This window comes from Salminus brasiliensis, chromosome 16 (genome assembly GCF_030463535.1).
Source record: "Salminus brasiliensis chromosome 16, fSalBra1.hap2, whole genome shotgun sequence".
Classification (NCBI taxonomy): Eukaryota; Metazoa; Chordata; class Actinopteri; order Characiformes; family Bryconidae; genus Salminus; species Salminus brasiliensis.
The window spans coordinates 36,360,500-36,378,336 of record NC_132893.1 but is presented as its reverse complement, the minus strand read 5'-3'; the positions used below and the strand labels follow the sequence as shown (position 1 = coordinate 36,378,336).

Genomic DNA, 17,837 nt, shown 5'->3' with positions numbered 1-17,837 from the left:
AAACCCAGACTGAAGACCCTCCTCTTCTGAGAGGACTTGGGTGAAGAGTAGAGTATTATGGTCTCCATATTGACTTGTGTTTAGTAGAGTATTAGATCCTAGTCTATATAAACTAGGCACATCTAGGCTAGATAGTACCTAGTGTACAGTGCAGGAGTTCAGCACATACTGTACAGTGTTAGAAGGCTGTGTGATTAGCAATAAAAGGATGCTTATAATGCTGCTCACTAATTAAACATACAGGTTTTAATTATACAGTTTAAGGAAGATTTAATGCATTTCATTACTAAACCTTTAAGGCCCAAGTAATATCTAAGTTACCCAGTGTCTGTTGGGTCGAGTGTACTGGAACAGTGTCAGTGAAACCTTCAGTCACAACATTTAGAAAAAGATCAAATAATGAAGACGCCACCTAGTGGCCACTGAATAAAAAACTGTCAGAGCTGTCTTAAAATATTTCTGCATAATTTAACAGTTTAGATGAACAGTGATTCTGATTGGATTTGGTAGGTTTGGTGTGAAACACTTGGTTCTAGATAACCTCCCCCAGTCAGCTGGAGTTTTACAGTGGAGGTTCTAGATAAGCTCCCCCAGTCAGAGCTGGAGTTCTACAGTGGAGGTTCTAGATAAGCTCCCCCAGTCAGAGCTGGAGTTCTACAGTGGAGGTTCTAGATAAGCTCCCCCAGTCAGAGCTGTGGTTCTACAGTGGAGGTGAAGGGAAGCAGACGTCTGAAGCTCTAATAAAAGCTCCTCACAGAAAGTTCTTCACCTAATGGTGATGAAGACGCTGCCTGATGCCTGAGACACGGTTCTACCAGAGTTCTGAGAAGAGTTCGGCTCTAGAACCTGCTTTTAAAATCAGATCATTAAAATGGTGGAGGGATACATGCTGCAGGGTGTAGTGCAGCTACAAAACGTAGTCCCTAAAGAGAACTGGATTAGTTCAGATTCTCCACTATTTTACCTTCATCATCATCATCATCATCATCATCATCCCATATAAAACTCAGAAGACTCGTGTAGCTGCACTGGTGGGTTTGGATAGGAGATAAATTATGGGCTGTATCTGTGTTGTAGTCATGGCGACCGGCTGACGCCTGCTTCCATTCACCTCCACTGTACAGAGATCAGAGTGGGTCAGTGTCTCTACAGTGAAGACTCTGAGCTCAGCTCTCACTCTGAGTCTAAACTTTACTCCAGGTTTGTAATAAATCTTGATTGATTTTGCTGCTGTAAAAACGGACTTTCCCCGTGGGATAAATAAAGTGATCTATCTATCTATCTATCTATAACACAACAAGACAGCAGCTCCTTTGAAAGGGTATGTTAGCTACATTAGCCTTGTGGCTCCAGTGCATATCTAGAGAAGCACCCAGCATTCAGAGTCAGGGGGCTGTTAGTCTGATTACGCCGTGTTTTTGGGTGTGTGTGGTTCACTTCTATGGAGCTGAATTGGATTTATAGACGTGAGCCTGACCTCCATTCATCAGACCGAGCGATGAGGAGGTTTATAGCTGTGTGTCTGGCCAGTAGGCAATTAGTATAATTAAACCCAGTCAATCAGGACGTCACATGTTAAACAGATTGCGTTCTGGGTAATTAAACAAATGCACTGTAAATTTTACTACTGACAGACAGATGGGCAGGAAAACGACCCCTCAAAGGGGGGTCAGAAATCACCACGCAGCTCGTGTTTAAAGCAATGGTCTTCTTTAATTGGCATTACAAAGTGTGAAAATCAGAGCAGACTAAAAGGTGTCCACACGGACAGAAGGTGTTAGTTACAAGATAATAAAATGGGTTCGGGCTGGAGAGTGTCAGCAACTCGCTGATGGGTGATCGGTCACTTCTCTCCTCCACAGAGCTCCAGCAGGATCTTACGGTAATCGCCTGATGTGTCACCCTGGAGGAACACGAGAAAAGAAGGTTTAACAGCAGCAGATTTTTACTGTGATATACTGGGCAATATATTTCAATTTATGCTCATTTTCCTGTGTGTGTGTGTGTGTGTTTACTTACAATATACAGATTATTGTTGCTTATCAATATTGGAGAATAATATATGCACAACCTGCCACTGAGTATATATGCCATTTAGTATATATATACTAACATTTTGGAATAATATGATTCTGGCCATTGTTCTTTTTATTGTATCAGCATTCCGATTTCTGATACAAAACAAAGTATTAAGTATTAAAAATGTCCAATTTTGGAAAAGGTTTCAGAGTAGAATAAAATCTTTAAATTAAATAAAGTAAGTAGTAAAGTACACTATATTTATATACTGTATATGTTTATATACTGTAAATATTGTCTTACATTTAGAAGTGATTAAATGGGGCCACAAAATAAAGATAAGCTACAGTGAAATACTAGTGTAAGGGGTTTCTTGTAAAGTGCTTTCAGAAATCGCTGATCACATTTTCTGCAATCTGATTTCTCTGAAGTTTTTTCCCTTTTTAACCCCAAAACATGCTGGATGAAGCTGTTTAAAAGCCAGAGCAGCAAAACTACTGTAAATGATTCAGCTGTAGAATCATTATCTGGGCTCAGACTGTACATGTCTGTAATACACTGATGTGCAGAGGAGATCAGCTTCACAGCTGCACTAATGTCAGGACTGAACTTAGAACTTCACCTTTATAAAGGAGTGCAGAGTCTTTCCGTACATCTTCAGGAACTCAGCTTTGATGTCCAGCATGTCGATCTCAGAGCGAGAGACCATGACTCGGATCAGGATGCTGTCTGTAGTGCCTAAACCCTGCAGCACAACACAATAAATACTGATATTATTCTGAATAAATTCACACTGCATTTAAAGAGTCATTTTATAATATTTATATTCAAGCTCACAGTGAACACATTCAGACCTAAACATCATAAAATATCTATCTACTACCTGTCAGGTGTTCTTCATAATCAGTTTCATGCTGAATGGACCAATAGAAATGCTCCAAAATCATTTGGAGTAAATATTTTTACACTGAAAGGGAATCTTCAGAATCCAACCACTGAGTCATAATATTGTTTACAGATGAAAATCTCCTGGAACTCATCATGTAGACGTGCCCACAGCTCTTATGAAGGTACCTGCTTTATTCTAGGCAACAACGCGTGAGCATGAGAGCGGTCCTATAGGGTTTATGATCACGCTAGCAGTTGCAGGAGTTCAGCAGGGTTAGGCAGTTTGAGAAGGTTCCTCTTAGCTGCTGGATCTAAAGCAATGCTGTGTGAAGAGAAACCCAAGCTCCCATTCGCTCCGTCCAGTGAAGGACAAATACACCCGAAACCAGTGGAAACATTTCAGTAGTTAGTGTTGACTACTTCAGTGTTGACTGCTGTAGTTAAACACAGGAGAAGAGAAACCCTTCAGCTCTCCTCTTTAGGGAGACGCTCAGGAGTCTGAAGCACATCAATGAAGCTCTCTTTAATAAATGATGATTATGAACTTTTGGAGACTAAATAATGATTAAATTACGATTAAATAATGATTAAATAAAACCTGCACTATGAAGGTGCTGACAAAAGTGTGGGCCTCTGCCCATATAACTGAGTTACATTTAGTATTATTATTATTGTTGTTGTTGTTAATTTTTACGCAGTACAGCTCTAAATAAAATGCTTTGTAACTGTCTGCTCATGTGAAACAACAGGGTAGAATAAAACTTATTTAGAAATTATTAAATAAAAAACCTTTAAGTTTAAAATATATACAGATAATATATATATATACATAGTCAAGTGTAAAGTGTCACGTGCAGAGTGGCTGTGCAACTGAGCAGGAGGAAGTGATTTTAATAATAAATGATTTTGGTTTGGTGAGTCCTGTGTGTGTGTGTGTGTGTGTGTGTGTGTGAGAGAGAGAGTGTTGGGGGTAATCAACTGTCTTAATAGCGACAGTCCTGACAGAGAACAGTTGAATGTCTATCTGTCTGTCTATCTATCAGACTGGGGTTCGATTCCCGGTCTGGGTGACTGTGCTGCGCTACACCAATAAGAGTCCTTGGGCAAGACTCCTAACACTACATTGGCCCACTTCTGTAATACGAGTAACCGTGGAAGTCGCTCTGGAGAAGAGCGTCAGCTAAACGCTGCAAAAGTAAATAGTTAATGTGATTTTTTGGAGCAGGTGAACAGGCTGCAGTGATGATCACCTTCATAGATTTGTAGAGTCTCTCAGCAAAGAAGCCTGGCTTACTCTTGATGCATCTCACTGCGAAGCAAACGAACGAGACACATCAAATTAACAGCCAACAAAAGTAAACAACAGTAAAACAGGAAGCAACAGCATCGAACCTGAGGCCTTTACCATTCGGTCAGCTTCGTTAGTCTGAAATGTGTGTGGTTGTGTTTAGTTACACTGCATCTCCTGAGTGCACTTTCGATCCTGAACTCCACCCACCAGATCAATCTGCTATAAACCATCCAAACAGCTCCACCCACCTATAGCCAGGAAAATCTCCTCCAGACAGCCGGACATCTCCCTCTTAATGCTGTCCTCAATATCACGGCCGGAGATCCGCTTATACTCCTCAAACACTGAAACAGACGGAGCAGAGAACACACATCAGTGAAGGAACTACAGGAGGGCATGTGCACTTACACTCTCCTACCACATGGGGTCAGCATTGCGTCAGTATACTGTACACTAAAGGTAAAGGTAAAGGTGCATGTATTTGTCACTGTACAGCGAAATGTGTCCTCTGCATTTAACCCATCTGGTAGTGAACACACACTCACACACACACACATGTGATAGGGGCAGTGAGTACACACACACACCCAGAGCGGTGGGCAGCCAACTCCAGTGCCCGGGGAGCAGAGAGGGTAAAGGGCCCAACAGTGGCAGCTTGCCGAGCCCGGGAATCGAACCCACAACCCTGTTATCAATATCCCGGCGCTCTAACCGCTGAGCCACCACTGCCCCATACTACAGGACAAACCAACCAAATAAACACTTTATTTATGTGAGAAAATGATCACTATTTTAAAAATACTGTATATTTAAAGTTGTGTTTATATAACTATAGTTACGTTTAAAGGTGGAATTAAATGTTCAGTAAAAAATACCTCGGAGTAAATGGTTCCTGTTCCTCACACACAGCACGGTCAGGAATTTGACTTCATCCGTTCCCCAGCGTGCTTCACCCGCTTCGTAAATCTCCTGCAATACACAGACACAAAAACACACACCACACAGTTCTTATATACCCTTAGAGAAAACAGCAGTGTGTGTGTGTGTGTGTGTGTGTTAATGTGTAGGTAGTACACTCAGTGCTTACCTTGGCGTCCTGTACAGCTAAAGCCTCGTCTACAGTGTTGCCCTCATCCCGACCTGCCTGTAAACAAACCAGTACACAGTCTGTTACACACGTTTGTGGTCTGAAGGTTGTGTAGTTACGTCCCTCAGCCCTGTACACAGACCCACCCTTCGGTTTCTTACCCTCAAAACTGCAATTCTCTCATAACTAACATCAGTTTCAGAGACCCTAAAATAGTATATAATAATAATAATGTAATAAAATATAGTAAACTGTTATGTAGTTTCAGCATTATGATTAATAACAAAATAATGAGCCAAAGTTCAAACGATTAAACACCTGAAAGGCTAGAGTACTGATGAGCACTGACCTCACAACAAGGTGAGTAAATGAGATCGTCCGAATCTAAATAAACCCGGTGAGGCTTGTGGTCAGAAACTGATTATTATTATTATTATTATTATTATTATTATTATTATTATTATTATTATTATTATTATTATTATATCTGTTTAATGTTGAGACCAGAAGCATAAGGATATTATTATTATTGTTATTTATACCTGTTACACCTTCTTCTTATTCTTATTATTATTCTTATCACTGTTACAATATGATGATGATGATTGGTTGATATTTTATTATTATTGTTATTAAATCTTGCCTCCTTTCACAGAGCCCCTGTCTGTGGTGTTTAAGGTGAGTTCCTGTAGCAGGTAAATTGCTATACAGGTGTACTCATTCATTCAGGGGCGGAGAGCACACCTGTGGAAGTGGATTTACAATGCAAAAGATCAGGAGTGCTCTGAGGGGTCGGTAGAGCCAGACAGCGCGGCTGCAGTGAAAGTGTGCGACTTTAACACACCGTATTACACCTGAGGAGTCATCTGTGGCCAACCAGCATAACCTCACTCAAACACACAGTAACCCCTGACTGAGCTCTGAACTATGACTGATCTCAGTGGTCAAATTTTTATACTATTAATGCAAAGAATATATATATATATAATTTTACTTGAATTGGCAGGTGTGCTAAATCCGGATCCTGACCACAGGTACAGCTACGACCATTTTAATATAAAATGTACCATCCAGTCACACACATATGGCTCATATAGGACAATATTTATTTATATAAGGACTGTTTAAGGTGAGAAGGTTGTCTTTCATATTGTGGATTAAAAAAAGTTTACACTTCATAGAAATGTTAATAATTTGCAATGTGAAGATGCCATCCGCTTCATAGAATAACTCCTATATGAATCTTACTGCAAACAACAGTAATAGTTCTGGACTGGGACTGGGTTTAACTACTAAAAGTGGGGAGGAGGTGTTTGTGAAGGTATGATGGTGTGATTGTGTGTGTGTGTGTGTGTGTGTGTGTGTGTGTGTGTGTATTACCGTGAGCAGAGACACCAGCACCCTCTTAAACATCCCTGACGTGTCTCCACACACATCATCTTCCAGGCTCTTCCCATACTCTGCCATTGTTACAAGAAAATCAAATTATTAAAATTTACATATTCAAATGTTGAAGCCATTATGCAAAAACATAATCCAAGCCTGGGCAGAGCAGCAACAACAGAACAACACCACAGCAGTGTAATGCTCAGTCTTCTGCAGTACCTCTTAGTCATGGACCTGGAGGAGTCTTTATTGCTGAAGCTCCCTTTACTAAAAATAAAAGTGCTCTATAATGTTCATATGATCCACACACTCATTCTGACAGACTGTAATACACTACAGGAAGCGTAGGGGGCGCTCTATAATGCTCTATAATGTTCATATGATCCACGCTCATTCTGACAGATTGTAATACACTACAGGAAGCGTAAGGGGCGCTCTATAATGCTCTATAATGTTCATATGATTCAGTTTACCTTTATTGTAGGTTGCAGTGAGCGTTTTGATTTCAGAGTTGGTTCTGGAGGACAGAATCTCAATCAGACACGCCTCATCTGTCCCAGCACCCTGAATATTGACAGGAACACACACTGCTGTTAGCTCAGTTACTGCAGTCGGCGGGTCAGTTTAATCTCTAACGCTGGAGTGATCAGTGTGCTGAGTGTCGGTGAGGCTAAATCCCTCTATAAACTGTGAATCACAGGTTGGTGATTAATGAACCCAGCAGCTCTACAAACACTGTAATTAATTAGTAACACTTTGTGTTATCACTATTCAAACACCTCAGACCTGACGGTCTGTACATGACCCTGACATGAAGTCACACCTCTGAAACTGAGAACAGCAGGAACTGACCCACACTGGGGTTCTCACAGAGGGGAGCGTCTTTATGGTTTAAGGTTTATTACAGGTTAATCAATTCTGCCCCGACACATCCCTCAGCAGCGCTCTGTTAGCGCACACACACACACACACACACACACACACACACACACACCAGCTCTAATCACTGAAACAGAGCTGGGTGGAAGAGTGTGAGTGTGCAGTGTGGGAGAGTGGAGTACAGATAGCCAGGGTAGCCAGGTGTTTATGCTAATGTTATATACAGTACAGGTGTGCTACAACATAACACACTCTTCTGAAAGTGAACATACACTAGACAGACGGACAGACAGAGAGACAGACAGGTAATCAGACAGACAGCTGACAGCTGACCTTAATGGCGTTCCTCAGCTCGTAGGCGTCGTACACTGGCGCCGTCATCAGCAGCCCGATCACCACTTTCTCAAAATTCCCAGTCAGCTCCGACTTCATATCGTCAGCCAGCTCCTGCAACCAGCCAGAGCAGATATCCAGAGTAATCAGGTAATTAGAGAGGTTATCAACATCCCTCCTATTACTGATACCTGATATACTGAGTAACCCATACAGATACTCACTCCAACCTAATTACTCCACATTACTACAAATCCCCATATTTACACTGTCCCACTTTTTAGACATTTAATTTATTAAATAATGTTTATAACAGTAAAGATAAAGTATCATATAGCTCTTCTCTACTGAGATTACATTTCCAGGGTGTAATTAGTAAGGTAATTCAATTGCAGTCTGACAACGTATTCAGTAATGTAGCACATTTACACTGTTTAGTAATTAAAATACTTTAACAAATACTTAACTTTTATTTTTTTAAGTGAAATATTCAGTAAGGAATGATTATTTTACAGTGTTATAATAAGTGTTTAGTAACATTACATCTATTTAAAAAAGGCATTTAATTAATACTGCAACAACTATTTAGAAAGTATTTAGTAGCTCAACAATTATTATCAACAAGTATTTCAAACATATTTAGTAACGTAACAGTATAGTTTGTTTTTTGGTCACAAAGGCAGAGAGAGAGAGAAAAGGTCAAGAGAGAGAGAGAGAGAGAGAGAGAGAGTCCTGTATTCAATACATGCCGATCCCACCCCAGTGACTCACTCTTTCTGACCACACACACACACACACACACACACACACACACACACACACACACACACACACACAGATGGAGAAATCTGTTCTTTCCAGAAATTTCCGCAAACATCAGCAAGGCCACACCGTCACTCTCCTTACAACCCTGCTTTCATTCATCAGACGTCTGTCAGCTGACCGTGAGGTTACTGTTTAACACACTGAAGCAGATCTATACTTCTGTACACACACACACACACACACACACACACACACACACACACACACACACACTCTCTGCTCTCTTAGAGTGAATGATTAACGTTTACAGCTGTTTAGGAGCAGAACTCCCCTTCCTCAAACCCGTCTGGAGCCATAAATGTAAAAAAGGCAGGGATGTGTCCGCCCTGTTATCTCGTCTCCCTGTGAGCTGAAGTTGGCGTGTAAACCCAGGGCCGATATTCTCCAATCATAAACCTGACAGGGCGTCTCTGATAGCGCCGGCGCTCGCCTCTGACCGGCCGCTCTATCTCTCAGCTCTAATGGCTGGTCTGTTGTCTGAGTGCCCAGCTGAACTCAGACAACAGTCTGAACTCGTTCTCTACATCCCAAACCTGCAACACACTGCAGCACACTCACTTCACATCTACTAGATTCTGGAGGAGTATTGCTGTGAGGATTTGATTGCATTCAGCTACAAGCATGTTAGTGAGGTCAGGATGTTGGTTAAAGATTAACCTCCTCCCATCCCAAAAGTACTGGATGGAGCTCCTCTACCATCATTCCAGAGAACACAGCTCTTCCACTGCTCCACAGCTCCTCAATGCTGGGGGGCTTTATACCCCTCTAGCCCACGCCTGGCATTAGGCAGCATGGAGCCAATAGGGTCATGATGATGATCTGCTCCAGAGAGTCCTATTCTATTGGCAGTACTTCTTCTCTACAGGGACTAGACAAGCTGTGTGTGCATTTGCACATCTGTGTCAGCAATGAGTGCAGATTGAAGTAGCTGTAATTAGTTCAGTTTGTCCTTCTATATTGTAGTTTATTTTTGTTTGTTCTTCAATAGTTAGTGAGTGAAAATGTCGACCTGTCACTTAGTTTGTTAAACCTGAAATGCTGAAAACATACAAACAAAAATAATTCTACAAATATAAACACTAAAATCGAAATATATATTTGGGTATGTGTTATTTTTTTGATGTGATCTTCATGTTAGCGGTAGGTTACCTTCCCCACGGCCCGCTTGTACGCATCCTTTATCTGCTGCCTCTGTGCAATAGTGCGGCGAGGAAGGATGGAGATGATCGCTGCTTCATCAGTACCTGAAACAAACAGGTTACAATCAAATCCAGGTTTCCTCCCTCAGCCAAACTGCAGACGATGAGCTGACACAGGATTCTTTAGATGTAGCCTGAAGCTAAGAGGCTAATGTAGCTAACAGGTCATGAAAATGAATGCTAACACATGCTTTCTCATAACTGGGTTCAGTCAGTATGGCGGAATCAAATACGGGAAGACTCACTGTTTTCTACATAAATGCACGACCAGTATGTCAGCAATTTGGATGATAAGTAGAAGGATCAGTAATTTGGACTGTCCACCAGAGAGTCTGTGATTTGGATGGTTAGTGAAAGTGTGACTAATTTGTACTGTCAGTAAGAAGGTCAGTAATTTGATACATTAAAGGAGGGTCAGTAATTTGATGCAGTAAAAGGAGGGTCAGTAATCTGATACAGTAAAAGGAGGGTCAGTAATCTGATACAGTAAAAGGAGGGTCAGTAATTTGATGCAGTAAAAGGAGGGTCAGTAATCTGATGCAGTAAAAGGAGGGTCAGTAATTTGATGCAATAAAAGGGGGGTCAGTAATCTGATATAGTAAAAGGAAGGTCAGTAATCTGATACAGTAAAAGGAGGGTCAGTAATTTGATGCAGTAACAGGAGGGTCAGTAATTTGATGCAGTAACAGGAGGGTCAGTAATTTGATGCAATAAAAGGAGGGTCAGTAATCTGATATAGTAAAAGGAAGGTCAGTAATTTGGCACAGTAAAAGGAGGGTCAGGAATTTGATGCAGTAACAGGAGGGTCAGTAATTTGATGCAATAAAAGGAGGGTCAGTAATTTGGACTGTCCACCAGAGAGTCTGTGATTTGGATGGTTAGTGAAAGTGTGACTAATTTGTACTGTCAGTAAGAAGGTCAGTAATTTGATACATTAAAGGAGGGTCAGTAATTTGATACATTAAAGGAGGGTCAGTAATTTGATGCAGTAAAAGGAGGGTCAGTAATCTGATACATTAAAGGAGGGTCAGTAATTTGATGCAGTAAAAGGAGGGTCAGTAATCTGATACAGTAAAAGGAGGGTCAGTAATTTGATGCAGTAAAAGGAGGGTCAGTAATCTGATACAGTAAAAGGAGGATCAGTAATCTGATACAGTAAAAGGAGGGTCAGTAATTTGATACAGTAAAAGGAGGGTCAGTAATTTGATGCAGTAAAAGGAGGGTCAGTAATTTGATGCAATAAAAGGGGGGTCAGTAATCTGATATAGTAAAAGGAAGGTCAGTAATCTGATACAGTAAAAGGAGGGTCAGTAATTTGATGCAGTAACAGGAGGGTCAGTAATTTGATGCAATAAAAGGAGGGTCAGTAATCTGATATAGTAAAAGGAAGGTCAGTAATTTGATGCAGTAAAAGGAGGGTCAGTAATTTGGCACAGTAAAAGGAGGGTCAGTAATTTGGCACAGTAAAAGGAGGGTCAGTAATTTGGCACAGTAAAAGGAGGGTCAGTAATTTGGCACAGTAAAAGGAGGGTCAGTAATTTGATGCAGTAAAAGGAGGGTCAGTAATTTGATGCAGTAAAAGGAGGGTCAGTAATTTCATGCAATAAAAGGAGGGTCAATAATCTGATATAGTAAAAGGAAGGTCAGTAATTTGGCACAGTAAAAGGAGGGTCAGTAATTTGATGCAGTAAAAGGAGGGTCAGTAATCTGATACAGTAAAAGGAGGGTCAGTAATTTGATGCAGTAAAAGGAGGGTCAGTAATTTGATGCAGTAAAAGGAGGGTCAGTAATTTGATACAGTAAAAGGAGGGTCAGTAATTTGATGCAGTAAAAGGAGGGTCAGTAATTTGATGCAGTAAAAGGAGGGTCAGTAATTTGATACAGTAAAAGGAGGGTCAGTAATTTGATGCAGTAAAAGGAGGGTCAGTAATTTGATACAGTAAAAGGAGAGGGGGTTGTAGCTCCAGTGAAAAGAAAGTTTAGCCATGTCTAGGCTGACTGACTACATTTAGAACAAGCTGAGTCTCTCAACTATCACTTTAAGGCTCTGCTATTTCCCATGATTCACTGAGGTATAAATACTGCTTCCCACTGACTGCATTGTTTGGAGTCCAGCTTTAAAAAAACGGAGACACTCGAGGCGTTTCTCCTGTGACAGAACTGAAAGCAAAAGCATCATTCCCCTGTTCATCAGCTAACCCTGTGACCCTGCTGGCACAGAGTGTGTGTGGGCTGTGTTTAACACACCTCACGCTGGACTCAGCTGATGCCAATTACACTAATCTAACTTCATCACAGTTTCCAGCACACAGGCACTCTGCTCCTCAGGCCGTGAAGCACTAAAGTCTGCTGTCTTTTAGCTGAGGCATGTTTTTCCAAACAGACGTCCCAAATTAGCGGCCCTGAAACACGAGTCCTTCATAAAAACGAGTGTGCAACTTGAGGGTGCTCTGCTCCTGAGGGTGCCTGCTAATTTAATGCAGTAACAGGAGGGTCAGTAAATTGATGCAGTAAAAGGAGGGTCAGTTATTTGGCACAGTAAAAGGAGGGTCAGTAATTTAGCACAGTAAAAGGAGGGTCAGTAATTTGATGCAGTAAAAGGAGGGTCAGTAATTTGGCACAGTAAAAGGAGGGTCAGTAATTTGATGCAGTAACATGAGGGTCAGTAAATTGATGCAGTAAAAGGAGGGTCAGTAATTTGGCACAGTAAAAGGAGGGTCAGTTATTTGGCACAGTAAAAGGAGGGTCAGTAATTTGGCACAGTAAAAGGAGGGTCAGTAATTTGGCACAGTGAAAGGAGGGTCAGTAATTTGGCACAGTAAAAGGAGGGTCAGTAATTTGGCACAGTAAAAGGAGGGTCAGTAATTTGGCACAGTAAAAGGAGGGTCAGTAATTTGGCACAGTAAAAGGAGGGTCAGTTATTTGGCACAGTAAAAGGAGGGTCAGTAATTTGATGCAGTAAAAGGAGGGTCAGTAATTTGGCACAGTAAAAGGAGGGTCAGTAATTTGATGCAGTAAAAGGAGGGTCAGTAATTTGATGCAGTAAAAGGAGGGTCAGTAATTTGATGCAGTAAAAGGAGGGTCAGTAATTTGGCACAGTAAAAGGAGGGTCAGTAATTTGGCACAGTAAAAGGAGGGTCAGTAATTTGGCACAGTAAAAGGAGGGTCAGTAATTTGATGCAGTAAAAGGAGGGTCAGTAATTTGGCACAGTAAAAGGAGGGTCAGTAATTTGATGCAGTAAAAGGAGGGTCAGTAATTTGGTGCAATACCTTGGTCAGTAATTTGGCACAGTAAAAGGAGGGTCAGTAATTTGATGGTTATTCCTGCAGTCTTCCTCACCTGCTCCTTTCATGGCATTCCTCAGGGATTCTGCATCCTTTTCAGCATTGAAGTCCGCCGCCTCGGTCACTGTACCGCGAGAGCCCAACTGCAGCACAGAAACACACTTATTAAACCACAGCAACAACACACCGAACCCCCTGCAGACACTCATCGTTCATTTCTTCTCTACTACTTTCCAACCTTATCCCTCACACTTATTGTTTCTGTTACTGTACCTCATACACGTAAATGAGCTCTATTCTGATTGGCTGCCATGTACTGTGCTGGTGGTGGGCGGGGCTTAACTGTTATAGGCTGAAAAGGTCGATATATATGATATTATATATATATATAAGTGTTAAGTTAAGTTCACGCCCTATCTCATCTACACGCTGCAATGCTCTGTCATCACTACATGCTGTGAGTTCAATGGAAACTCGTGTCTGTGATGGTTCTGAAGAGCATGACGAAGGAGTTAGAGCTTAAGATAATGTGTGTGTTTGGAAACACGCCAGGATCGCTTGCTTCATCAGGCTAAGACAGTCTTAACTGCTAGACTTTACACCCACCCGCATTACACCTCTGCGTAAAAAAGCCTGGTCTTAGCAGAGCGGGTCCGCACGAAAACAACAATAACTGGTGGTTATTATAATAATTATGGTTGCTAAGGAGCCTGCGTTACTATGCTAAACAAACCTAACCAAGAATTATACTGGATATTATTGTTATTAGAACTTCATACTGGATATTAATGCTATTAGAGCTTCATACTGGATATGAATGTTATTAGAGCTTCATACTGGATATGAATGTAATTAGAGCTTCATACTGGATATGAATGTTATTAGAGCTTCATACTGGATATGAATGTAATTAGAGCTTCATACTGGATATGAATGTAATTAGAACTTCATACTGGATATTAATGATATTAGAGCTTCATACTGGATATGAATGTAATTAGAGCTTCATACTGGATATGAATGTTATTAGAACTTCATACTGGATATGAATGTAATTAGAGCTTCATACTGGATATGAATGTTATTAGAGCTTCATACTGGATATGAATGTAATTAGAGCTTCATACTGGATATGAATGTTATTAGAGCTTCATACTGGATATGAATGTTATTAGAGCTTCATACTGGATATGAATGTAATTAGAGCTTCATACTGGATATGAATGTTATTAGAACTTCATACTGGATATGAATGTTATTAGAACTTCATACTGGATATTAATGTTATTAGAACTTCATACTGGATATTAATGCTATTAGAGCTTCATACTGGATATTAATGTTATTAGAGCTTCATACTGGATATTAATGTTATTAGAACTTCATACTGGATAATAATGTTATTAGAACTTCATACTGGATATTAATGCTATTAGAGCTTCATACTGGATATGAATGTAATTAGAGCTTCATACTGGATATTAATGTTATTAGAACTTCATACTGGATATTAATGCTATTAGAGCTTCATACTGGATATTAATGATATTAGAACTTCATACTGGATATTAATGTTATTAGAGCTTCATACTGGATATTAATGATATTAGAACTTCATACTGGATAATAATGTTATTAGAGCTTCATACTGGATATTAATGTTATTAGAGCTTCATACTGGATATTAATGTTATTAGAGCTTCATACTGGATATTATTATTATTAGTGGATTCCCACAGCGCTGCACAGTACTGGAAAGGGAAAAGCAAACATGCATTCATTTCCATTATGTATTGTAGACACTCACCGCTGCCATGGTTACAGGACCAAACTGGAAATACAGAGCTGGAAAATCTAGAGGAGAAAATTAAACATCTGTCAGAGGAGCGCCGCCTTACAGGAGTGTAAAAATACACAGCGGTATATGTGGATTTAACTCACAGACACACAAACAAGCACAGAGTGTTTATTTATTTAGATTTACTCTGATTATCAAACAAACTCCATCTGCCCAGACAAACAGCTGTACAGGACATTTGCTCAGATGGGCTAAAAATGAACAAAAGGTACCTAACAACAATATTCAGTCAACATGAGCATCATTTTTCCCAAATTAATTACCAGGGCCATTCTCATATTGCTGCTGTCCAACCAAAGCCTTTTATCTACCGGTCACCTTTTTCTCTTTTCTCCATAAAGTGAATCTGCAGCTGTTCTTTATCCTGTATCAGAATTTCAGGATGAACGGACCAACAGAAATGCTCCAACATGAAAGTTAAGAAGGTTGTCAGCCTGTAAAGCTGCTGTTTTGGAGAAACAAGGTTTTTGCGTGTGTATTCCACCACCCCCAGTTACACCTGTGTATCAAAATAACTCCACCTGACCAGCGTAAATAAATAATGCTGCTCCAACAAAATGACAGAGTCACCTTTGCCCCTCAATAAAGAGGAGAATCCCCTCTCACTTTACACACACACACACACAAAGGGGGCCTACCCAAAAGGCCGGAGGGGCAGCTGGCGTGCTACTTTAGGACACCAGTGTCTAAACATCCATTTATAATTCATTACACAGACTGTATAGCTGCTAGACACCCTGTCCACTTTATCGGAAACCCCTCTCTTGCCGCTCCACCTTGCTTGTGTTCAGTTAGAGACTGTAGTCCACCTGTAGTCCACCTGTAGTCCACAGTGTGTGTTACCCTCCTTTAGGCCTTCATCATCAGAGGGGGGTGAACCCGCTCTCGCCCCAGCACTGACACGGATGTGTGTAAAAACCCACCACTGTGCCCGATACACTCTCTGTGCCAGCACCACACACTCTCCCTGTCAGGGTCACCGCACTGCACAGATCCACCCCGGACTGGACCACCATCCCAATAACATCTGGACAGGTGATGAAGCTCCAGCCTGTGGACAGTACACCTGTGTGGTGAGGTGATGAGGTGGGGGGTTCTAAAAAGGGCCCAGTGAGTGTACTACACAGGCAGGTCAGCCCCAGAGCCCTGCAGACCACAGAGGGCAGAGCTGGGTGAAGACATTCAGTAATCAGGACACCCTGTCCTGCAAAGCCACGTCTAATGTCCATCATTCACACTGCAGTGATCTAAATCCACACCTAATCCTGCATTTCTGAACACGGACAGTTTCTTTCTCAGCGTTCAGCGGACAGATGTGCTCACGTGACCGAGCAGGAGTCGTTAGCTTAGCGTCGCGGTTAGCTTTGCCAGCTAGCTACTTATTCAAACTTACGTTAGTTAACTAACTTCGTTTACTGCGAGGTTTGGTCATCAATAAACGACTAATTTAGAGCACCAGCGCGTAGCAAGCCCTTCAATCTTATCTACATGAACATTTCGTCCCTGGGCAACGCTAAGCTGCCCATGTTTCACAGAATGGCTTCTTTTCGTCAACCTTCCGTTCCACCTTAAATTCACTGCAGTGACTGTGCGCATACGGTCGACGGGCAGCGCATAACCGCGGCAGCTTTTAAGGTGGAACGGAAAATTAACTTCTCAGTAATAACCTCAAATTACAGTATATTACTTTTAGTTTTTAGAAACATAAATGTCTTTAGTTGGACGTTTTTGGATAATTAGGGATGTAGTTAATCGTTATGTTTACTTTATTCTCAGAATTGATTATTAATGGTATTAATATATTTAGGATACTTGTGTGTGTGTGTGTGTGTGAGTGTGTGTGTGTGTGTGAGTGTGTGTGTGTGTGTGAGTGTGTGAAAGGGCTTTACCTGCTGTGCTGACACACCTCTCCTTACTGAGCTTACTGACAGAGTCTGAAGGGCTGCTTGCATTTAAATATAATATATGATCATCATACTGATTTGAAAGAATTCTTGCTGAAAGTTGCAGTAAGAGGTTGTATGAGTGTAGCTACAGTTCTGAGCAGGTTTCAGTGCGGATGCAAACAGGAACCAAACTTATGTTCTACTCTCAAAAGAACCCAAACAGACATTTTACTAAAATGCACTGGTTTAGTAAAACCATCAACACAGATCTAACGGCAGGCTGGGTTCCAGTCTCAGGAGCTTCAACACAGGCATGCTATACAGGCTGGAGTGGGACACGTCCCACAGCTCAGCACGCAGGAGAGGACAGCCCGAGCGACCCTCACCTTTACCAGCGGCTTAGACTCATACCCCAGAACATGCCCCAGCCTGTGCACTGAGCAGGACAGAGAGGAGTGGAGAGGAGCTCGGCGGGTCTTACCTGGACAAAGGTTTAGACTTCAGCACTTGTAGACTTGCAGCCCCACCCGGTCGAGAGGGAAAATGGAGCACTTCTAACGGAGGGCTGGATTTTATTTAGTGTGTGTATGCAGAGTGTGTGTGTGTGTGTATGAATGTGTGTGTGTGTGTGTGTATGTGGGTGTGGGTGTTGGCTGAACTGAGTCGTATTTCATTTCCTCATTGAAACGCACAGACACGACCTCCTCCCACCCTAATTCCGACAAGCCCCGCCTTCCTGAGCTGTGATTGGCTTGAACTGTCTCCAGGCTTGTGCTCTTATTGGATAGCACTACGGTCTGCGCAAAGAGTAGGAGGGGCGTGCTGGAATAAAAAATGGAGTTTAATAAATTTAAATAAAAAATAAGAACTTTAACAAAAACTAAAATTATTTTAATATATT

General features: G+C 41.3%; 1 protein-coding gene across 1 annotated transcript; it reads right to left on the bottom strand.

Moving 5' to 3' along the window:
* Positions 1-1,693: 1,693 nt before the first annotated feature.
* anxa4 (annexin A4) lies at positions 1,694-17,560 on the bottom strand. The gene is made up of 13 exons (XM_072658933.1): positions 17,418-17,560; positions 15,000-15,046; positions 13,248-13,335; positions 9,858-9,952; positions 7,884-7,997; positions 7,145-7,235; positions 6,666-6,745; positions 5,286-5,342; positions 5,074-5,167; positions 4,447-4,542; positions 4,158-4,216; positions 2,642-2,764; positions 1,694-1,903 (listed from the first exon to the last, which is right to left on the bottom strand). Exons 2-13 carry the CDS (start codon positions 15,006-15,008, stop codon positions 1,844-1,846), a joined length of 966 nt encoding a protein of 321 aa, XP_072515034.1. The 5' UTR covers positions 15,009-15,046; positions 17,418-17,560; the 3' UTR covers positions 1,694-1,843.
* Positions 17,561-17,837: the final 277 nt, after the last annotated feature.